At 41.2% G+C, this 24,350-nt stretch overlaps 1 protein-coding gene across 5 annotated transcripts in view; it reads left to right on the top strand.

Moving 5' to 3' along the window:
- Nucleotides 1-24,350, top strand: part of FAT3 (FAT atypical cadherin 3) — a 603,907-nt gene that overhangs the window by 425,494 nt on the left and 154,063 nt on the right. For all 5 annotated transcript variants that reach the window (XM_084783571.1, XM_084783568.1, XM_084783572.1 and 2 more), the window contains exon 4: nt 2,843-2,904. In XM_084783571.1, coding sequence (XP_084639697.1) covers nt 2,843-2,904 — 62 coding nt within the window. The remainder of the gene's footprint in view (nt 1-2,842; nt 2,905-24,350) is intronic.

The following is a 24,350-nucleotide window of genomic DNA, read 5'->3' as shown; positions in this document are numbered from 1 at the left end:
GCTGATTGCTAAGCTCATTCATTCATTCATTCATTCATTCATATATCCCCACTTTACAGATAGGAAGGTTTGTTAAAACCTGAAAGGCAGTTTATGATTTCCCAGAGGTTTTTGATTACTTTGTCCATACATACCTAAACATAACAGCACCTGTCCATATAAAGTAAGAAATCCAGCAATTTTCAGAGTATAGTAAAAGTCTATAAACATCACCTTAAGAGTAAGTAAAGGACTCTCAATTCTCTCAAAGGAAACCATGTACCTAATCAGTAGACTCTCACTAGCCCCAACCAACCTCATTTGCTTGTATAATGATTTCTCCTTTTAACTCTTTCTGCCCTGTCTTTTACGTCTGTGAACACACAAGGCCAGAAGCCCAGAGTACTGATGTGTGCAAGAACTTCTCTCTGGCTACCTTTTAAGAGCAGTAGCCATTTGGCTTCCCAGCCCCAGCTCACTACTGGGTAGCATCTCAAGTGTCCAGGATATGATGTCTCCTTCTCTGTGAGCTGATCAACACACCTGTGGAAGACACAGATGGGAGACACTGGGCGGCTCCCCAAGACCCTTATGAGCATTGTTAAATAGGTGAATGTCCTGAAGACTTCCCCTGTGAATCACCAAGAGAGAAAGCTGAGTGTTGCCAAGGGCATCCATGGCAGTGAGCCCAGGATGCAGAGATACTGATAACATGAGAGTACTCAGAGGAGCAGAGGTCAATGGTACCTGCTCTTTATTGCCTATAAGAGCCGCAGATGTGCAATAGGGAGCAGAAACACACAGCCCCTGCTAACAACCACACGTTTAAAGCCTTCTTACAGCAAGCTTGTCCCCTTCCCACGTGTCCTCTCACATAGGACTTGCTCAGAGAAGGCTGGAGGATGGAAGAAAGACTCTCTCACTGTGTGAAAATAGCTACTTCTCACTTGAAAACAGACTCCATGACATATGACCTTGTCAGACACCATGGTCCGGAATTGAAGACTGTATGTTAGGTCATATAGACCCTCAGCCAGTACAAGCCAAGGAGCCAGACTTCTTTTCTGCCTTTCCTTGTTACAGCAACTTGTGGATGTGACTGAGCAGGCAGAGAGATGAATGCCAATGAAAAGTGTTAGATTCAGCCAAGAAGAGTAGACTTGGAGAGCACCTTGTTCTTAGATCTCAGGGCTAGCTCAGTCCTCAACCCCACAGATTCTGATACAGGAAACTCGTGATGAAATGGAGTGACAAATCAGTGTTTTTAAACTTCTATGAGGCATTGTGATGGCAAGAAGAAACGGAGTCATTGACCCTCTCTCTAGACACTGTTGGAGTAGTGTTGCAGGTGCCCTGCTCCACGTACATTGAGCAAGCTCACCTTAAACATCAGAGAGCTCAGAAAACCCAAAGGCAACAGCAAGATTCTCTCCTTTACTCTAGGTAAGGAGCAAGATGAGTAACAGCATTGGGAGAAACTGGCAGAGTCTTTCCATCATGTCACGTCTATGTGTCCAGTGGAAAACTGTAGACTTGGGAACAAAGAATTATAATGATGACAGAGGAGGGTCCTGGTGACATGTGGCATATCAAATGGGCCAACACCTGAGACAAACTGGAAAACCCTGTGGTATCAATAGTTCATAATTGTATGTTGTTCTTTTCAAATTTGCTAAGAATATATATTTCAAATGTTCTCACTACGTTATGTGATTAATATATAAGTCCATTTGATAAACTTTCCTATCTGTCACCTTATGAATCATAATATCACTTTATAGTCAACTTACAATAAAAAAAAATAGAAAGAAATCTGTAGAGTGAGCCACACAAACGAGTTCTTGGGACAATTGCGGCGTGGATTTTGTTCCCTTGTGGAGTGCCAGGGTGAAGGGGTGGGCCAGCTTGTAGATGGCTATGCTACTCTATATGGGATGGTACTGTGGATGTTACCAAGGCATCATATGATTCCCTGTGGCCTCTTGTTTCCCTAGAATCCATGTCCTCCCACCCATCCATCTGTAGCTCAGCATCCTGAGGCCAAGAGCTGCCCTACTGTAGACCCCAGAAACTTTCTCCATATGTAGCTCTCCTTTGCTGTCTCCTTACAATCCAGCACACACCATGAAAAGTTCCAGTCCGGACATTATAATGGAGAAGTAGAATATAAATTTGGATTCCTAATTGCCATATCACAATACAAATAATAATCTGTGCAAAAGACAAATTTGTGCAATAAGCCAAGAGGCCTCAGAGGTCTATCTCATATTCCCTTTGTCTTTATGGACAATGGAAGAAGATATAGATCCTTTCCCGTGGGATAGCTTAGTATAAAGATCTGAATACACAAAACAATGAGAAGATTACAGTGAGATGTTTGTTGTAAGAGCTACTGAATTTGGGATAATTACGTGTGCAGTTAGCTATTGCGGAAATCGCCTTCTTGAAAAATATAACTTAAGCTTATGTAATCACATAAGATTAAATGAGGAAGTTCTGTCTCATAGCAAGAATCTAATCAGTGTCAACTACCTATTAGAACTTCCTCCTGACGAACTGCAGTCCTAGATAAATGAAGCTTTGGGCTGCTTCATTACTAGAAAACCAATGTTTCTTAGGGAGTGTTTGCATTCTTCTTAAACAGCAGCGGTTGTTCTCTGTTAAGTAGATGGAGATAGCTCCCCACAGTGTCTCAGCACATTTTCCTTTGCCTTAAGAATAGGTCTGAGCATCCCTGGGAATAGGAAGGCTGCCATTCTCCATCATTCTTTCTTTCCTTTTAACTGGACTTTTTTTTTTTGACATATTCAATGAGATACTTGCCCTAGATATTTAAAAGTCAAATATTCTCATTTCTACACAGGTCTGATTACTACGACTTCAAGGAAATTGGATCGAGAGCAGCAGGCGGAACATTTTCTGGAGGTAAGCGCATAGAGAGAAGCAGCACTCATTAAAATTGACTTTCACTAAACTCCCCTAACCTTCACCACAAGCAAAACCTTAACGCACCTAAGCAGTGGGTTTCCAAGGCAGGTGCTCCTCCAGGCCTGATTGATTCGGAATTCAGAGGCTTCCAGCTCAGCCATCTGCCCGAGCCGAGCAGGACTTGCAGAGAGCATTTAGCGCCTGTTACTGGCCGACAGGTGCCTGTGTGTCTCTGCCTGGACTTCTCAGCCTGGATTTCAGACTCCTATCAAGAGTCAGAGAAGAACACTTCGGGGCAGAGCCCTGTAGGCCTCAGCTCCAGATGCATAAAGAGAAAAGGCAGCAATGCTGCAGTCAGAGCTAGGCATGCCATTCGGGAGGGTGATGCGTTCGTCTTTCGCTTTCCTGGGGGCGGGGGGGAGAGGGCTGAGGAGGAGAGGTGCTTCATGATTCACAGCCCAAGATGACTGCTCCTGAAACTGTAAAATTCACACTCATAATTCATTAAGGCAGGAGCAGTCACAGTGGAAACCGTAGGAGCATTGCTGCTGAAGAAAACGTGAGATTAAAGGACAGTGTAAGGCAATGTGTGAGAAAACAGATATGAGAGAGGTCTGTGGGTCTTCTTTCTTTACGTTACCAGGGCCTTTACTGGGAAGCTTGAAGGACTGTTACAGCACCGTGATTGAAGTATGACAGTGTAATATGGGTTGGCGGATCGTGCTCAAATCTCAGGGCGTCGTTCATAGCTGATAATGTGCATATGCTTTTGAAATGTTCCTTTTGTCTGCAAGATTTGCTCCCATGTGCCATACCTGCATATACACATACATAATCACATGCCTACACACAAACGCACAAACACACAAACATACACCATACACACATATACATATAGATATACAACTACATACTCGCACACACACTAATATGCCTAGACACATATGCACACCACACACACACCTGCATACCGCTACATACCTACACGCCATACTTGTGTATGCACATACATAGCTCCCATATCCAATACAAGAATCTTTTCTGGGTCCTCCTTTATTTATTTGCTCAGTATGGAGGATCTATTTAATGAACACTGGGCATTGAAGTAGCTTGTGCAGCTTGAAGCTTTTCATTATGCTGTATAATCAATCACCTTAGACTTCCATTTCCATTCCCTGGAGTATGGCAGAACATGCCTAGTATATATACCTCACAGGGACACTGTTAGTATGAAACCATGTGTTCTGTGGCAAAGTACATTTCAGAACTCCAAGTCTCATATATAATAAAGTATTGTTATTCTAGAATAACCCTGCAATAATCTGTTCAAAGCACTATCTTTCTCCCATAGAGAGAAAGACTACAGGCTGACAAAAATAATTATAATATAAATAATATATATAAATAATACTTTTTTTGAAATCCTGTTAGCGGGCTGAACCTTCAACTGGTTCAGGTTTAGGATGCCTGTGTTGTTTTATGTGTTTTCTGCTTTCCAGGAGGGGCTGTGTTATGGGATAGTTAAACCTGTTACCTTCCAGAAAGAAGAAAGGAAGACAGTATTTCATTAGATGGGGTCCATGATATCCTCAGGAGGATGTGGCACAGAGTAGGTATGAGGCTGTGCTAGAGAGAAGAAATATGAGGTTGTTTGGGGAGTCAGTAGGCTTTGCTTCCCATGCAAATCCTTCAGCGACGTGGCTAAGGATTGAGTAACACACTGTGCTTGGATTGGCGTAGCTTGGGGTCTAGAACCTAAAAGCTCAGTATTATGTGAACTCAAAGGGAGGTCAAGTAGCATAGAAACCAATGTGGCAGAGTGGTTACACGAGTGCCATGGGTGTGAGATGCTCAGTCCAGCCACTGACACTGAGTACAGGTTGAGGAAAGCAAAGGCCGTCACTGAGGTCTTAGCTGTTATCACAGGGTGATCCAAGACAGGACCCTCAGATGGAGTTAACTTTGTCTCTACACTGAAAAAAAAAAGCAATCCTGAGCAACAACTTTGCAGCCTGGTCTCTGCCTGTGACTCCGCACCAACCGGTCCTTTTATCTTATCAAGAGCAGGAATGGTTAGCCATGTGACAGTCAGAGGACGAAGACACTAAAAAGGTCCCAAGGGAAAGAATGCAGAGAGTATGGGAGATGCCTAATTAGGAAGCTCTGTTGAAAGAGGTGACATTTGGTCTCTTGAGTCGAAGATCCTGTCCAAGAAACAGGAAGAATGGGAAACAGGGGCAGAGGGTGAGGTGATAGGAAGTCAAAGTGAAAAGCAAACAGATCCCTGCTGTAAGATTTCTCTAAGTGCAACAGCAAGTCATTGGTCTGTTGACAGGTTGGTTGCAGAGTCAATCTAGGGCAGGGCGACAGGGCAGTGTGAAAGCTTTTAGTGACACCCGCGTAGGACAGTGTGCTCTGGAGAAGGGTAAGGACGATGTAGGTCAAGAAGGGAATTATCTACTCCAGACCCCATGGGGGACCCAGGATCTTAGAATATTTTTCTAAAGGTTTCACAGTTGAGAATTTAAGGGCTTTTTCTGGGTGATCTGAGTCAGACCAGTGTCCCTGGGGCTCACCTCATTGCTGTTGCCTTCCCAGCTCCATAGCACACTGTCCTCAAAAGTCTGCTGGGACTCAAAAAACCAGATGACCCCCCCCCACATCTTCCTCCACCACTCCCACCTCTGCTCTTTCTCCTCTTTTCATGCTCTCACTTTCAACCTTTAAACTGTATATATGTTTTAATTTAATTAATTTATTTAGATTACATCTCAATTGTTATCCCATCCCTTGTATCCTCCTGTTCCTCTCTCCCTCCTGCTTTCACTCTATTCCCCTCCCCTATGACTGTGACTGAGGGGGATTACCTCCCCCTGTATATGTTCATAGGGTATCAAGTCTCTTCTTGGTAGCCTGCTGTCCTTCCTCTGAGTGCCACCGGTCCTCCCCATCAAGGGGACACAGTCAAATATAAGGCACCAGAGTTACTGTGAATAGCCATGTTTTTATTTTGTGTAACACCACGGGAGAGTTTGAATAATATTCGTTTATATTTTACTTGATCTTAGAAGAAATTATTGCTTTAGCTTAGTCCTGTAAAAACAGTAATTGGTAGTACAGACTAGAGTTCTTTGTTGCACATACATTTTTGTACCTGCTGATCCATTTGGACAGTCCTGAGTGTGGAGATTAAGTTCTTGGAAGTTTACTTGCCCAGATAACACTATGATCCTCTTATGCTCATAGGAAACTCCAGGTCTGTTTCATTATTTTTTTCTTTCCAATAAAATGATGGTGACTCTTCTTGAAAGAGTTACTTTAGAAGCCAACAAGGCACATACGTCCTGTATAGGACACCCAGAGGATATGGGCAGATGGATGTTGGTTGCTATCCCTAGGACAGCAGGCATTTTAGCTACACCTTGGATAAAGACTCTTATTTTTATTGTGTGTGGGATTCACGAGCTTGTGACTCCATAGAGAAGTCACACTAGCCTGCGGCTGTCATGACTGTTCTGTCTCACACCCCAGACCCCATTTCTCAGAAGGCAGAGGTTGATGAACTAGTTCTGACTAGTCTAGTCTACATAGCCATAGTGAGACATCAAACAAACAGTCTGTGGATATCAGAAGAAGTCGGCTATCATCAGAATCCCAAGAACTTGCCCACACAGTAAGAGCAGCAAGAGCTGTAGACAGACTTGTGTGTGCAGCACCCGCTTCCTCGGCAATTTCTAAGTGTTACTTCTCGCCTACCTTGGAAGTCATTCATGTGAAAATATTCCGCTGATCTCCTCTCACCTCCATAAATGCAAAGATAGATTTTTTTAGCTCCTGTATTCAAAGTTTATACACCCTTTGACAGGCGGTTGTGGCTGTGATGCCCAGGCATAGTGGGTGTGGTTGGAAATGAACACATCAACTGCTGAATAAGCATCATGGTTTGGTAGTTTCTAACTTGGTCTGGATTACTCTATTTTCAGAGAAGTAAGCCATGAAATAAGGAGTGAAGGCACTAGCTCTTTCTTAGAGTATAACCACCAATGTAGACTGGCTTCTCACCTAGTAGATGCTGAAGCACCCTAAGGGCATGCAGCTCCATCTCTTGAAGTATTGAATCAAAGCTGTGTGGGCAAGGCTGGCGTTCAGTTCAGGAGTACCTGAATCTGGCAGACTCTCAGAGCTCAGATGCTGTCTTCGACCCCTACAGACCCCATGTTGCTCACCCATAAGGAAGAGTAACATTCCCTGCCTCTCGCTTGGTGCAAAGAGATGAAATGACAGCTGAAAGGTACTCACGGCGTGGGTGTTAGGGAATGTGTGTCTGCGAACAATGCAGCAGGTGTGCTCAGTTCAGACTTGCTCTCTTCCTGTGTTCTATACCTGGGAGGTTCTGGATGCAGTGTGTATGACGTGGCTGGTGTCACTCTAGAAGACATAGTGTTGAGGTCACTATCAGCATATGAAGAAGAGTGTGAGCTCGGAGATAGAAGCCAAGAGTATTCTGCTTCCATCCGTTTGCATGAGGATTGCCACATTAAAGTATTTCCAGCCATGATTTTCCTTATATGTAGAATAGAAATGACAGCCCCTACCTTATACACACAAGACCCAGAGAGCCAGGCACACACGATGCTTCCAGAACATGGCCAGCCCCTCCTCTCCCTACCCATTCTTTCTCCCTTTTCTTCAGAAAAGACCATGTCAGTTACCTTTTCTTTTTTTCTTTTTTTTTTCCTGTAACTGCTCCATCAGTTGACTCTCAGCTATTAGTTTGAATGTGTGTGTGTGTGTGTGTGTGTGTGTGTGTGTGTGTGTGTATTCCTAAAGTCCTAACTTAATTGTGTCTTTATCTTGCTTGCAAAAATAGCATAATTCTGCTTCTCTTTTGCTTTTGAACTGATGCCCTGTTCAGATGTTCTAAATAAAATCTCCCAAAGAGAACACAGGAAGACCTTTATTTACAATTCAAAAAAAATTATGACAGGACCCAGGACCCAGTGTAGATACAGCAGATGAGAAATTGTGCTGGATATGCATATAACGTGAAGTAGCAGAGAGAGTGTGATGAGACTTTATGCAGTAAAGTTGGTATAAACATCCAATCGTATCAGAGATGGACACGAGACCTATCTGCATGTGTATCGTTTAGTGTCTGTGTTTTTCACAAACTCATCCATCATCTTGTGTAGGATACAACTCGTGGAACTATGATTTTCTTCATGCCTAGAAGTGTCTTCACTTTCTTGTTAATTAAATTTGTCCTTTGACAATTTTATTCAGGTATGCGATGCATTCTGATTACTCTCTCCCCCACAATAAGAGACATGTGCTATAGTTTAGTAAGTGTCTACACTCCTTCCCCTCTTGCCTCAGATGGAAATCCATTTGCCAGTGAATGTGTCTCTTGGGGATGTGTCTCCGGGGACTTCCCTTCTTTGGTAAGCATCTGCTTTTGAAAGATTGATAATTTCTGAAGAAAGACAGTTACAAGACCATTGTAGCACTGTATTCCCAAAACTTCACCCTTAAAGGAATGGAAGGGTATCTCTCTAGTGTCCTATATTGGACACTTTCCTTGTTGCTGTGAAGAAAGGATTTTGTCTCATGCCACCACACTCTGCACAGAGGGTACTGTGTGAACCACAGCCTGTGTTCAAAGCCCAGGAGCAGTTCCTAAATCACATTTGCCTACTTAAAACCTGTCACCTGCAGGAGATGATAAATATCCAATTCAGAAAGAAGAGCTTAGTTTTTTTTTTCATGTGGCGCTGTTGTTGTCATTCTTGGCATGCAGCTGAGCACTTTCAATGATGCTGATGCATCTGGGTTGGACATGGAACTAATATGCACTTGCCTGTGATGCTACTGAGATGCTGTGTACCTCCAGGTGGCTACTTTCAGCTAAGACAGAAAAGCATCGATATATGTCTAAAATGTATAGTCTATTCTTTACTGTTGTCCTTATAAAGCTTCACATGGGCACAAAGCTCTCCAGACCAGGCAGTCAGCATCCAGAGAGGACTCTGTCCACCCTAGAATGGGATACATGACTCCGACTGTGTTGCCTCCGTGTGGGGAAGAATCCCTCAGGCAAAGTCTCACCTTTCTAAGTTCCAGCAGGGAGCTGAAGCTTCTGAGGAGGTGAAAGAGAAAGCAGGGAGGCCTTTTACATTCAAAGCTCTGGCCTTATTGGGCAGAGAGCCAAACCAGCCACAGACTGGCACTCACAGTGTGCAGGACTTGGAGACCTTCTTGTTTGTTTTGACAAGGGAACATGATAAGGGTTTTTATTTATTCAGCAATTACAACACAGAGGTTGTTGTTTTGTATCTATCATCCATAGCCAGGGCACGAGTGCTCCGCCTCAGCGTGAAAAATCACAGACATTCCTGCCCAAGGCCATGACAAACTCATCACCTACACATGTGCAAAGCCGTCTGCAGGCGTGCCCCTCCACAGAAATGTTTCCAAGGGCAAATCATTTAAAAGTCCTTGTCATACCACAAGGACATTAGCATATAAGCAGGAGTAGACTCAATTTCTGATTATTTAATGCACACACATTCACACACAGAAAGATACATACATGCATATATGTACTATATGCACCCACATGCACACATACATATATACATATATATACATATGTACACATAGAAATGCACATGCACACATATATACACAGCATGCATATACACATTCAAAAATAAAGAAATACATACATATATATATATATACACACAAATACATAAGCACAATAAACACAAATGTACATGCATGATATATATACACACATAAATATACATAAGTATGTACAAACATATATATATAAATATGTATGCACACATACATAAATGTACTCACATACATATATACATGTATACAAATACATACATATATATATACATTCACATGCACACATAAGTATACAATACATACAAATACATATACATAATACTTACAAATGCATATTCACATATATACACACATACATATTCAGACACAATTATTCACACATACATACACATATGTATCCACATGTCAATGAACATATGTGCATATATGCATATGCTTACATATGCACATACATATATACATCTACACACAGAGACACATACATACTACACAGCCATCTTCCCTACTCACAAAAAGATACATACATACACACACACAAATGCATGTGAAAGGGAAAGAAAACTAAACTACTCTATAACTCTTAGAATTTCAGACTGAGCAGGGCTTTAAGGAGTACAGTTGCTTTGAATTATGGAACGGTTTCAAACACATAACTATATGTATAAAAATATGTAATACAAAACAAATATTCATTGCAGGGAAGAGAAAAGGAGAGAGAGAGACACGCAAAAGGACATAAACAACTAGGAAAAATAATAAGAAAATTTTAATAGAAGTCATAATTTTCCCAACCAATAGAGATACTGTTTCTCTTTTGTTATGTGATCTTTCAGAACTGTTTTGCATTTGCATGCATACACACATCTATTACGTGTAACCTTGTGTAAAAGCTGTCAAATATTGCTGGAGAGAGAACTCAGTGCTTAAGGTATTTGCTGCTCCTGTAGAAGACCAGAGTTTAGTTTCCAACACTCACATCAGGTAGCTTATAACTATCTATAACCCCAGCTCTTGGAGCTTTAAGACCCTTTTCTGACCTTTGTGGGCACATGTATACATGTGCACAAACACATATACATACATACATACATACATACATACATACATACATACACACACATATCTTTAAGCTGTCAAATATATTGCAATATTATACATATTTTCTTAAAAACATTTTTTCATTTATTGTACCCATCTATGTATTGATAGATTTATGTTCCCTCACAGGATTGCACTAAAGATTACTCTGTGGTAGACTTTGTAATGACCTTAAGTAGGGAGCCACACTGGTAAAAGTTATCAAATAAATCCTACACACCCATTAAATCTCCCCATTAAACAACACCTTAGAAACAGCTATCCTAGGTGACAACGGGAGTGTTTAAATATCAATTAAGACCAGGGTAAACATTTACCAGTTATGGTCATGTGAGCAATATTCACATCTAACATTGCTGCCTACCCTCTTTACCAGTGACATTTTGTGGTGTCCAATGAAATGAAACAGCAATATGGCTGAGCCTTGCTATGAGAGGGTATGTATGTCATCCTGAGTTGGGAGGCAAAATCCTGGCAGCTGGCTGTAGCTCAGCCGTGGAGAGCACCAGCTGCTCTTGCCGAGGACCCAAGTTCAGTTCCCAACACCTGCATTGCAGCTTACGTCTGTGTGTCACTCCAGTTCCAGGGCTTGTGACCCCCTTTCTGGCCTCTGAGGCACCAGGCACACATGCAGTGCACATACATATGCAACCATTCACACACAAAATAAAAGTAAATAAATCTATATTTAAAAAAATAGCAATGCAGAGCAGAGCTTGCCAGATGATGTCCATGGAAGCTTCAGACAGAGAAGCCGCTGTTGACATATCTCCATCAGTTTCCACTGAGGCCGAGCTGTGGAGGGATTCTGAAAACCTCTAGTGTGCATGCTAATAAGTCATTGAGGCCCTTAGTAAAAGCCACTTTCCTATAACCTTGAGGTATGGTTTCATGGAAGGGATGGCAGAGAAAATAATATGCTTCTATGAAATGCCCTGTTTTGAGGGCAAACTCTAAGTAAATATATAATTTATGGATATGAATCTGTTGAGACCAAAGATTACAGGAGCCTTATAGACTATTTTTTGCTTCCTTCCTGGCAGTGAGTTTAAACCTACTAGCCTCTGAAATATTGGCTGAACTGAATCGAAAAGCATTCTTTCTCCACTGCCTCATGTTTTTAAAGCAAGGAAGAACGGAGTGACAGCTCAACTTTCTACCTATCTCTTATCTGAGAGAAGATCTAGACCCCTAGGGCTGTGGCAGACATTTCCAGAGGTGTGGGTAGGAGGCTGTAGGTAAATCCACTTTGGAAACACTAGAAAGGACCACATCTGACGTCCCATGCTAAGTTCTTAGCTCATCACACAGGTGTGTGGACTACAGACCTCACACGGCACACTCAGGAAGCAAGACAGTGGGTTATTATAGCTGCTAGGAATAAGAGCACAGATTAACTCATGATCACAGGGATGACAGGTGAGTCACTAAAGACAGCGCTGCCCTGACAGCCACACCTGAGGTCTGGGTTATAAGTTCAAAACCACAAGAGTTATCAGCAGAGGGAGAGGCATTGTCCCACTGTCTTCCTGTTCTCTTTTTAATTGCCATGCATTTCAATCACATCCAGATGTTCTATTATTGTGGCTACCAACTTGGAAAATTACATTGTAGTCACTTTCAGAGCTGTCAGAACACTAAATTCAACAGTGACAATTTATAAGCCATTTTCTCTTGAAGTGCTTAATTTTTTTTTTCTTAACTCTGATGGGTTGGCATTTACATAAAGAAAGTCAGGCTTCTTAAACTGAGTTATGCCCAGATATGTAAAGTTAAAGTTACTCTTTATAGTTCCTCATTTGAAACATGGAAATTGCTTGAAACTTCATGTTTAAAAAGTTGGATTTTATGATGAAATTTTTAAAATTCCTCTGTAATATATATACATATATACACATAAATATACATATATGTGGGTATATATATATACATATACATGTGTGTGTTCTGAACTTAAAGACTAGTTTAAAATCCTAGTATTATTAGTTTTGAAAATGCATGTTTTTCTACCTAGATAAAAAAAAGTAATAGTGTAATTTCTGTTTTACAACTGATATGTTTAATATTTCCCAGAAAGTTTTATCTGTGATTTTCAGTTGCAAAGGGATGGAGTTCTTCAGTTCAATGCCCACAGCATTCTTATGCTAATTTTGAAATTGGGAGACTTGGCCACATTCATAGATGGTAACCTGCAGAGAATCGGCCACTTTCAAATCAAACAAAGGCATAGAGAACCTTCAGGGTACTTTTGAAAGGAGACTGTTTCTAACAAGCCAAATTATAGTGTCTATTCCTAAAGTCAATGAAAGGGTGAGTTCACATGAGATGGTTGCCATTGCTCTTTTGTGGGAGCTGCCTGCATAATCTGTCTGACTGTGCCTAGCATCCCATTGAACTCAATAAATATGTAGTGCTGGTAATGCTATTGCTCAGAATTCATTTAGCACTTTCGCATCTTTTGAGTGTCGTGATGTTCTGCCTACTAGTTGCAGAGAATTTTAATTTAATGCCCGCTTTGAGCTTTGGCAGTGTAATGACCCATGTAAGGTAATCCTCTACTCCAGCAGGACGCTTTTGGAGCAGAGCCACAAAATTGTCCAAGAATTCGTTTTTTAAAAAAATCAGAGAAACGTTTCTTCCCACACTAAAATACAGAGGCTTAGCTAACTGGCTTTTCCAATCTCTGTCCTTTAAGCTATCAACTTCATTATTTCCCAACACAAACATACAAAGACAAAAAAAGGTAGAGATCATTTGAGTCCATCTATGGTATGCAGACCACTGAAATCATCCTTAATTATACTCTGATCCCTGGCAGAAGTTGGAACAGGAAAAACATAAATAATAAATAAATAATAAATAGATAAATACAAATAAATAAATAAATAAATAAATAAGGCAGGGACAAGCCACTTACCCAACCCACCTCAATGTCCTTAACCTGACTTAGCTATGACTAGACTTAGGAATGTGTGTCTGTTTTCAAATATCTTCTCCCATGAAATCAAGATTCCTCTTGGCTAAATAGAAATGGGCAAAGACAACTGTGGTTTTGTCTCCTTTGTTTTCATGGTGCTGAGGATGGAACCCAGGGTTTTCCACAGACCAGGCAGGCGTTCTGACACCGACCCACACTCCTAGTCTCACAAATCATTTTTATATCAATCATGTCTTTGCTACTAACACAATTTCAGACATCAAAGAGGCATGGTGGAAATTTTATTTCAAGAATAAATGGTCCATAAAGGGAAGTACCAACTAACTATAAAAACCTCCTGTCTTGGTTATTTTGTTTCTTCTTCTTTTATTTTTTTTCTTCTCTCATAGTTTATATCCTGACCCCAGTCTTCCCTCCCTCAACTCCTCCAGTTTTCAGCCCACCTCCCTTTTCCCCCCAGATCCACCCCTGCTCCATTTCCCTTCCAAAGAAAAGCAGGGCTCCCAGGGAGACCAACTGAACACAGCATAAGAAGTTAGAATAAGACTAGGCACAAAGCCTGGTGTCAAGGCTGGACAAGGCAAACCAGTAGAAAACAAAAAGGTCCCAAGAGCAAGCAAAAGAGCCAGAGACTCCCTCATTCCCACTGTTGGAATCCCACAAGAAGATTAAGCTACACAATTACAGTGTATATGTAGAAGTCCTAGCTCAGACCCATACAGGGTCCGCGTTTGTCACTTCAGTCTCTGTGAGTCCTTACCAGCCCTGCCTAGTTGATTCTGTGAGTTATGTTCTCCTGGTATCCTTGACATCTCTGGCTCCTTCAGTCTTTCCTCTGTATATTCTTCAGGGTTCCCCGGGCTCTGCCTAGTGTTTGGCTGTGGGTCTCTGCATCTGCTCCCATCAACTGCTGACTGATGACTCTCTCTAATAAGAATTGGGCTAGGCACAGATCTACGAGTAGAGCAGAATATCATTAGGAATCATTTCATTGACTTTTTCCCTTGAGTCATACTTGGTTCTATCCTGGCTCTCTGGGCTGTCCTGCCTCTGGTTCCTGGCCATCCAGGCAGTGTCAGGCATGGGCTCCCACTCATGGCTCTGTGCAACTCCTTACAGGCAGGATAGATTGTAGGTAGAAGGTTTTGTGGCTGGGTTGATGTTCTAGTCCCATTGCTGGCATCCTTACCTGGTTATACAAACTGGCCAGGGCAGGATCCATGTCTCCCACTTCTAGGAGACTTCAGTAGATTCCAGAAAGTTTCCACTGCACTAAGTTTCTATATCGCCCCCAAAAGTCCCCCCATTCCAGTTGTTTCCCCCTCAGTCCTTCTACTCCAATAATCTTTCCCTCAGTCCCTCCCACTCCCTGCCTGATCCCTTCTGTTCCCATCGCCCACAAAATCTATTTTAATTCCGCTTCCGGGAGATTGATGAGTAACCCCTTGAGCCTTTCTGGGTCTACAGATTGTACCACAATTAGGCTTTAATTCATAGCTAATGTCCACTTATAAGTAAATACATATCATGTGTGTCTTTCTGGGTCTGGAGTACCTCGCTCAGGATGACTTTTCTAGTTCCGTCCCTTTGCCTGCAAATTTCATGATGTTGAGTAACATTCCATTGTGTAAATGTACCCATTTTCTTTATCCATTCTTTGGTTGAGGGACATCTAGATTGCGTCTGGTTTCTGGCTATTATGAATAAATCTGCTATGAACATAGTTAAGCAAAAGTGTGCTTGTGGTAGGATGAAGTATCCTTTGGGTGTGTGCCTAAGAGTGGTCTAGCTGGATCGTGAGGTAGATCAATTCCTAGTTTTCTGAGGAACCTCCCTATTGATTTCCATAGAGGCTATGCCACTTTGCACTCCTACCACCAATGGAGTGTTGCTTTTACTCCACATCCTCATCCTCATCTTCATCCTCATCCTCATCCTCATGTGCTCTCACTTAGTTTTTGATCCTAGCTATTCTGACAGGTGTAAAACTAGAATCCAGAGTAGTTCTGGTTTGCATTTCCCTGATGGATAAGAAAGTTAAACATTTTTTTGTTTGTTTATTTCTCAGATATTTCAGATTGCTCTTTTGAGAATTCTCTGTTTAGATCTCTACCCTGTTTTTTAATTGAGTTATTTCCATGTGTTGATGTGTAGTTTCTTAAGGTCTTTATATATTTTGGATATTAACTCTCTATCAAATGTGGAGTTGGTGAAAGTCTTTTCCCGTTTCGTAGGCTGCCATTTTGTCCTATTGCAAATGTTCTTTGCCTTATAGAAGCTCTTCAGTTTCATGAGGACCCATTTATTAGTTGTTGTTCTGAGTGCCTGTGCTATTGGTGTTCTGTTCAGGAAATTGTCTCCTATTCCAGTGTGTTCTAGCCTATTCCCCACGGTGGTGGCTTGAGTAGGAATGGTCCCCACAGAGTCATGTCTTTAAACACTTGGTCACTAGGGGATGGCACTATTAGGAAGGGCGGCCTTGTTGGAGTAGATGTGGTGGTGTTGGAGAAAGCATTTCACTGGGATGGGCTTTAGGGTCACAGACATTCAAGCCAGGCCCAGTGGCTCACAGTCCCCTTCCTCCTGCCAACGTATCTAGATGTTGATCTCTAAACTTCCTTTCCAGCACCGTATCTGTCTGCGTGCTGCCATGCTTTCTGCCATAATGATAATGGACTAAACCTCTAAACTGTAAGCCAGTTCTAATTAAAAATTTCCTTTATAAGATTAGCCATAGTTATAACATCTCTTCACACCAATTAAATCCTAATCAAGGCTCCCACTTTTTCTTCTATTAACCTCAGTGTATCTGATTTTTTTTTTGTTATTGTTGAGGTCTTTGATCCATTTGGACTTGAGTTTTCTGCAGGGTGATAGATAAATATTTATTTGCATTCTTCAACATGTTGACATCCAGTTAGACTGGCACCATTTGTTAAAGATGATTTCCTTTTCCATTGTGTATTTATGGCTTCTTTATCAAAAATCAAATGTGCGTAGGTGTATGTATTTATGTCTGGGTTTTTTATTCAATTCCATTTTTCAACTTGTCTGTTTTTATGTGAATACCATATGCTTTTATTACTGTAACTCTGTAGTATAGCTTAAAATCACGGATGATGATCCCTACATATTTTTTTTATTATACAGGATGGTTTTAGCTATCTTGGTTTTTTTTTATGAAGTTGAATATTGTCCTTTTAAAGTCTGTAAAGAATTGTGCTAAAATTATTTATTTGAAGAATAAATGATCCATAAAAGGATGTACATACTAACTATAAAAACTTTAAAAAAAATAAAGATGTTTTGGAAACCTTACAAAACCCTTAACCTTTCCTTTTGTCTCACTTAGAAATCATAAGGTACATTACCTTAAAATAACTGAGCTCATCAAGAAATGTAATACAATTGTGGAGGGATGTTTGAATTGCTACCAAATCAAGGTGAATTACCATTCACAAGAGCACAGAGCCAGCTTTAGATGTTACATCCCTGTGACAAAATACTTAACAAGAACAACTCAAAAGGGGAGGATGCATTGGCTTGTGGTGTCAGAAGTTTTAATCCATCATGGCAGTGAAGACGGGACAGAGCGACTCAGCTCAGAAAGCACAGTGAGAGCAGGCCTTTGGTGGCAGGTGGTCTCTCTCTCCTCTTATTCTATCTGTGCCCCTCCCCTGCCCCCCCCCCCCGGCTGTGGGATGAGGCCATCCATCCTCAGCACCACTCTTTGGTTAATCCTCTCTAGAAATGTCCTCACAGGAGTCTAAAAGTATACTTGCTCATCTCATAACTACTTGTAAATATAATAAAATTAACAATTAAGATTTACTATCACACAGTCCGTGGTAAACAATTAAATAACAAGAAGTAGACATAAATGCACACATATGTAGATTTACCACTTTATGAAATTTAGTAATCATCTATCAGGTTGCCCTAAAATAGTGAAGGTTATCAAAATTTTCACTAATTGACTGTGGGAGGATTATAGCAGAAATGTGAGAAACAACTTTTATGTACGGTGAGTTCCAAGACTTCACCTAGGAGGAAGGGAGAGAGCTTCAGACCTTGGATAAGAGCAATATCAAAGAAAGTAGCATACATGATTCTAGCACGGACGTAAGTAGTAATGGATGTGATACCCACGGGAGACGGAGACGCAGGGAACATGACTGGCAAGCAAAGTTGGAATTAGAAAAGGAGGGAGAATGAGAGAATGCTGCGCTGTGGAGGCTGAGCAGAATGACACCACATTGAAATGTGTGGATAAAGAAAATCACCAGGGGAAAAGGTGCCTTTGTACTAGAAGGTTAAAAGGAGAAAGAGCTGTGTGTGAAGGTCTGGCCAGCACAGCATGGGTAAGCATGCCAATAAGATCAAAGGGGCACAGGGAAACAGATGGGCAGGACTTTGGGACTGAAGGAGATTGTGAAAAGAAGAGGAAGGGTCATGGTCTGTTCCAGAGGTCAGAGCTGGAGCCACCAGTCACCAGTGCAGACATCATGAATTCAGCTCATATCAGTGGGTTCATCTTTACATGAAATCCTGTGGTCTCCCACCAGCCACCCACTGCTTGCTTCTCTCCTCCTCCTCATGATATGTGATCTCAGTGGAAAAAAAGCTCTGGGTAAGCAAATTTCCTGGAATATCAAAGGGTCACTTTTCATTCGTTTTCCCTCTAAATTTGCATGTGTTTGAATTTTACTCATTTTCATGAAGTTCTTGACTCCCAGTGTGCAGTCAGTTGCCTTGTCTCCACACATTGGAGCTTGACTTAAGGCCTGAGCATTTCTTAGATGTGTGTTTACTGGGGATTTGACCCAAGGATGTGTCCCAAAGGCATGCACTTACAGAGCCTCTTTGGGGGTAAGGCCCAGGACTTCTTCCTTTTGTCATAGTGAGCCGTTTTTTGTTTTTTTGTTTTTTTTTTTTTTTGGTTTTTCGAGACAGGGTTTCTCTGTGTAGCCTTGACTGTCCTGGACTCACTTTGTAGTCCAGGCTGGCCTCGAACTCACAGCGATCCACCTGCCTCTGCCTCCCGAGTGCTGGGATTAAAGGTGTGCGCCACCACGCCCGGCTGAGCCTTTGTTCTTAACGGGAAGAGCACCCTATAGAATATTTGCATACAGGGAAGAACTCATTGTTATTATAACATGTGTGAAAAGAATCTCATGATTTTCGTTGGGTCAACCACTGTTCTTACAGAGATTCTGCCAGATATCACTGAATGAGTGGAAATTCTTATTCCAGTGTCATCAGCTATACTTGTAGATAATTACAACCAACACATTGAATACTTGAAATGTTATGTAGAAGCATAAACAGAGAGAGCAGGAGAGTGCCTAGCGTAAGGGAGCATACCAACTTCTGTTAGTTGTCTTCTTAGAGTAAAAAAAAAAAAAAATAGACACACACAATAAAAGTCCTACCTTGTCTTTAATTTCTAGCGTAAGCTTCCTAGATTCATAGTCCAGTAAGAATGTTGCTGAATGGATGCAAAGGAGAAAGGCGTTTTGATGATTATGAAAAAATGACAAGCGCCATCATCAAGGTCACCCTTTTGCCTTCCAGCAGGGCACATCCTCCAGGTCCCCTGCTAACAGCAGCATTGTGTAGTCGGGGAGTGCAGTGCGCTCCAGAAGGTGAGAGGTCTTATCTTATCTTGAAGACCTGTCAGGAGCATCACTATGACTCATGCTCTCACAGAGGAGGTTGTTAAGTCAGTCATTAGAACGTTAGAATTACATGGAATGGCTTTGTCACCCAAGTGACAAGAGACTTCACTTTGACACTGCTAAATCTGAAGAGGCTGCCGACTAAGACTGCTGTATGAGAATACAATGAGATGGGCATGGTAAGGCCCACCTCAGAGTGGCTTGTTACAAACCTCTTTTGCTCTCTTAGCCCTGCCCTGTGCTTTGGCTATTGTAGTGTTCTTATTTTAAATTTCATTTTAGATCATTTCTATGGATATTTGTTGGTAGCCTAAAGTGTGTGGCTTCTTTCTCAGGACAATGAAGAGCAGGATAAACAAGGTATGGCTTGTTTGGAAACCATCCCTCACCTACTGAAAGCAAGAGAAGTCTTTATCATAACAGAAGGGCTAACCATGTTCTGCATTAAAAATGTTTTTGTTCAAACTGACACTGCTAGTGTGGATATTGCTAAACTGTCTTTGAAGCAATAATGGAATCTAAAAACCAGCCAGGTTCTCAGCCTCATCCCCAGAAAGCCTGCTCTACTCTTACTGTCCTCATCCTGAGATACTGACAAGTTTTCATGGTATGGTCCCTCCCAAGTAGATGAAAACTCTCTAAACTTTGCCTCGCTTTGTTCAATATACCACCAAGGGCATATGACAGAGAGGCCTACTTTCTGGGGAGAATAGAGTAGACCCCCAAACTGGTCTGTGAATGGTTTTGCATGTAAGAAAAAGACACTGCCTTGGGGCTATGCAATTGTTGGCTAGACCTATAGGGAGCTTGGGCTGACTCAGACTTAACTTCCTGTCTTCATGGTCTCAGAGTGCTCCCACATGGAGCACACAAGAGAAAGTGTGATGGGTCTGAAAGATAAAAATTGACACTAATAAGTCTGAAAATCCTGTCAAGCGTGACCTCAAGCACTTAGAACCTGGAATTACCTTTCTGCCTTCTTTATTTGGTGTTTACTTCTGTCCCTTCTCCAGACGATAAGTAAGTTATGACTAAGATGAAGTCTGTTGTTCTCCATGATGCTACAGTTTCTAGATCTGTGCGTGGCGAGTAGTAAGATTTCAGGAAATATTAGTGACTAAGTGAGCCTCTGCTTGGCAAATAGTAAATTTTCAGAGAATATTTGTGAATGAGTCAACTTCTGCAGGAGTTCTGCTGTATAAAACCCTAAGGTAGCCATTCACAAGGACAGCTGCCTAGCAGGGGGCTCCAACATCAGCCAACATCTCCTATCAGGTTCATGCCAGAGGGTGCAGGAGAAGTGTGAGCCTTGTGTCCTTCTCTGTGCTCTGAGTAATACCACTGTGCCCTGTCTGATGAATAGAGGTGAATATATGAATATTGTGAATATGAATATATGAATATGTGAATATATGAATATATGTGATGGGATGGAAACATTCAAGCTTTCCATAGCAACATTTTTTAAAGTACCATGTTCTTGAATCTTACTGAACTCTTGCACTATGGTTGTTATACTGTTCTGCTATCTTGGGATAGTCTGTGAAAGAGCTGCTCATAATGATGTCCAATTTCTGATTCATGCTACCAAGGACAGAGCTGTGCTTCAGGCACCTCAGAGTTTCGAGCTGGCTAGGAGGAGGGCAATAGTTCCTCCAGTATTAATGAAAGTGTCAGCTAATTATTGCAAAATGAACTGTTAGCTACTAAATTGTGGTAGCGTTCTCTACCCTATATTTTCTCCTATTGTCTTCACAATAAACCTTGTAGACTACCTTTACGTTAATTATATTTATGTGTATACATTCTGTGTATATTCTTTTTCTTTTTTCCTGTGTTCTTTTTTCATTCACTTTACATCTCAGTCGTAGTGCCCTCCCTCCTCTCCTCCCAATCCTACCCCCTCCCCTCTCTTTCCCCTATCCCTACTCCCCTCCTCCTCAGAAAAGGGGGTCCCCACTCCCACACTGAGTCCCCTCCCCAGCACATCAAGTCACATCAGGACTGAGTTCATCCTCTTCCACTGAGGCCAGATAAGGCAACTCCACCAGAAGGAAGTGATCAAAACGCAGGCAGGCAACAGAGTCCATGTCAGAGACAACCCCTGCTCCCCTTACTAAGGGCCCCATATGAGGAGTAAGCTGCCCATTGGCTACATATGTATAGAGGACCTAGATACAGTCTTTACATGAACCTGGATTGGTGCTTCAGTCTTCATATGGCCCCTGGACCCAAGTTAGTTGACTCTGTTGGTCTCCTGGAGTTGGTTCCTTCTGTCCTTCCCCCACTTTTCCACAAGGCTCCTCAGCATTCTCCCTAATGTTGGCTGTGAGTTTCAGCATCTGATTCAGCTCACTGTTGAATAGAGCCTCTCAGAGGACAACCATGCTATGCTCCCATCCGCAAATGTAGGAAAGTATCATCCATAGTGTTGTGGTCTGGCCCTCTTCCCATGGGGTGGGTCTTAGGTTAGATCAGGCATTCCCCTAGTCTCTGCTCTATCTTTATCCCTGCATATCTTGTAGGAAGGGTAAATTTTGGGTCAAAGTTTTTGTAGGTGGGTTATTGGTCTCCACCCTCACTAGAAGTCCTGTCTGCTAGGAGATGGCATCTTCAGTCTCCATGATCGCCACTACTAGGAGTCTTATTTAGAGTCACCCCCATATCCTCCTAGAAGTCTTCCCTGTCATAGGTCTCCATGCTTTGTCAGAGATGCCCCTGACCCATGGTTTCTCTTCTCTCTCCAAGCCCTCTGACCTCCCACCCATGTTCTTCCCACATCTGATCCCCACTCGTTTTTCTGTACCTTCTCTCCAATCCTGTTCCCTCTCTTCCTTCATTTCTGCTGCCTATTCTAGTTCACCTTCTGTGTGAGATTCAAGCATCCTCCCTTGGGTCCTCCTTGTTACTTAGCTTCTTGGGGTGTCTATGAATCATGTAATATATGTCTAATATCCACTTATAAATGAGTACATACCATTTGTGTATTTCTTGATCTGGGTTAACTCACTCAGGATGACCATTTCTAGTTCCATCCTTTTGCCTGCAAATTCCATGATTTCCATGTTTTTAATAGCTGAGTAGTATTCCATTGTGTAAATGTACCACAGTTTCTTTATCCATTCTTTGGTTGGGGGACATATGGGTCATTTATAGTTTCTGGCTATTATGAATAAAGCTGCTATGAACATAACTGAGCAAATGTCCTTGCATTATGGTGGAGTTTCTTTTGCGTATATGCCCTAGAGTGGTATATCTGGGTCTTGAGGTAGAACTGTTCCCAATTTTCTGAGAAAGTGCCAGATTGATTTCCAAAGTGCTTGTTCAAATTTGGATTTCCACCAGCAATGGAGGAGTGTTCCCTTTGTTCCTTATTCTCACTAGCATGCATTAGCTATCATTTGAGTTTTTGATCTTAGCCATTCTGATGAGTATAAAATGGAATCTCACAGTTGTTTTGATTTGCATTTCCCTAATGACTAAGGATCTTGAGCATTTCTTTAAGTGCTTCTCAGTCATTAGAGATTCTCTGTTTAGCTCTGTTCCCCATTTCTAATTGGAGTACTTGGTTTGTTAGTGTTTAATTTCTTGAGTTTTTTTAAGATATTTTCTTTAACTCTTTTTTATTAAATATTTTTTATGTTTTAATATATACATTTATAATATTACATATATATACATATATATACAATAAACTACATACAGCAAGAACAACCATGAAACAATCAAGAATTATATAAATGTTACATTTGTAGTGTTTTGGCTATTTGTATTTGGCAGCCTTGAAGAAAAACGTCTTTCCTATCTTGGTGCATCTAAAATTCTGAATGTAAATCAATATCTATCATATTTTGTCATTATCAACTTAAAACATCTATCTAGACCTAAAAACATCTTAACCTCTAAACAACTAAGCTTAATTGTAAAACTAAACTATCTGGTCTCCAACCCCATCAGAGACTTGAAAAGGAATAAAATTAATTACCTGAGTACACAGGGAGTGAAAATTTGCAACTTCTCAAATGAGAAGATGACAGAGACAGTTTTCTGCCTGAAAACTCACCCAAAACTCTCTATAACATTGGAACATCATCTTTAGCCTTCTGGCCCGATATATCTGAGAAACGTGTTTGAGAGGCAGGAACTATTGAGGACTTGCTTACCCTATCTTGGCAGAGTTTAGCTGTTGACTCTGCCCTCATCCAAGCTCGCCCAATTTTAGGTAGAATTCAGTCTGTGGTAGAAATGATAACATTATGCCCTATTACTGCTTTGCCACATTTAAAGCCATCCCCGTATTTTGGATATTTGCCCTTTGTCAGATGTAGGGTTGGTGAAGATCTTTTCACAATTTGTAGATGGCTGTTTTGTTCTATTGACATTATAATGTGCCTTACAGAGCTTTTTAGTTTCATGAGATACTATTTATTAATTGTTGATCTTAAAGCCTGAGCTGTTGGTGTTCTGTTCAGGAGGGTGTCTCCTATGCCAGTGAGCTCAAGGCTCTTCCCCATTCTCTCTTCTAATAGATTCAGTGTTTCTGGTTTTATGTTGAGATATTTGATGCACTTGGATATGAGTTTTGTATAGGATAAGAAATATGGACGTATTTGCATTCTTCTACATGTAGACATCCAGTTAGACCAGCACCATTTGCTGAAGATGCTGTCTTTTTTCCATTGTATGGTTTTCGTTTCCTTGTCAAAAATCAAGTGTCTGTAGTTATGTGGATTTATTTCTGGGTCTTTGATTTGACTCCATTACCAACCTTTCTGTTTTTATGCCAATAACATGTAGTTTTTATTGCTATTGCTTCATAGTACAGCTTATAATTGGGAATGTTGCTTTCTCCAGAGATTATTTTATTATATAGGATTGTTTTTGCTATCCTGGGTTTTTTTTTAATTTTTCCATTCGAAGTTGAGAATTGCTCTTTCAATGTCTGTAAAGAATTCTGTTGGAATTTTGATGGGAGTTGTATTGAATCTGTAGACTGCTTTGATAAGATGCTATTTTTACTATGTTAATCTTACCAATTCATGAGCATGGGAGATCTTTTCATCTTCTGGTATCTTTTTCAATTCATTTCT

The sequence above is a fragment of the Acomys minous genome (genome assembly GCF_964271855.1).
Source record: "Acomys minous genome assembly, chromosome: 5".
In the NCBI taxonomy this organism is placed as follows: Eukaryota; Metazoa; Chordata; class Mammalia; order Rodentia; family Muridae; genus Acomys; species Acomys minous.
Note: the sequence above shows the minus strand (reverse complement) of the source record. Positions and strands in the feature narration are given on the sequence as shown.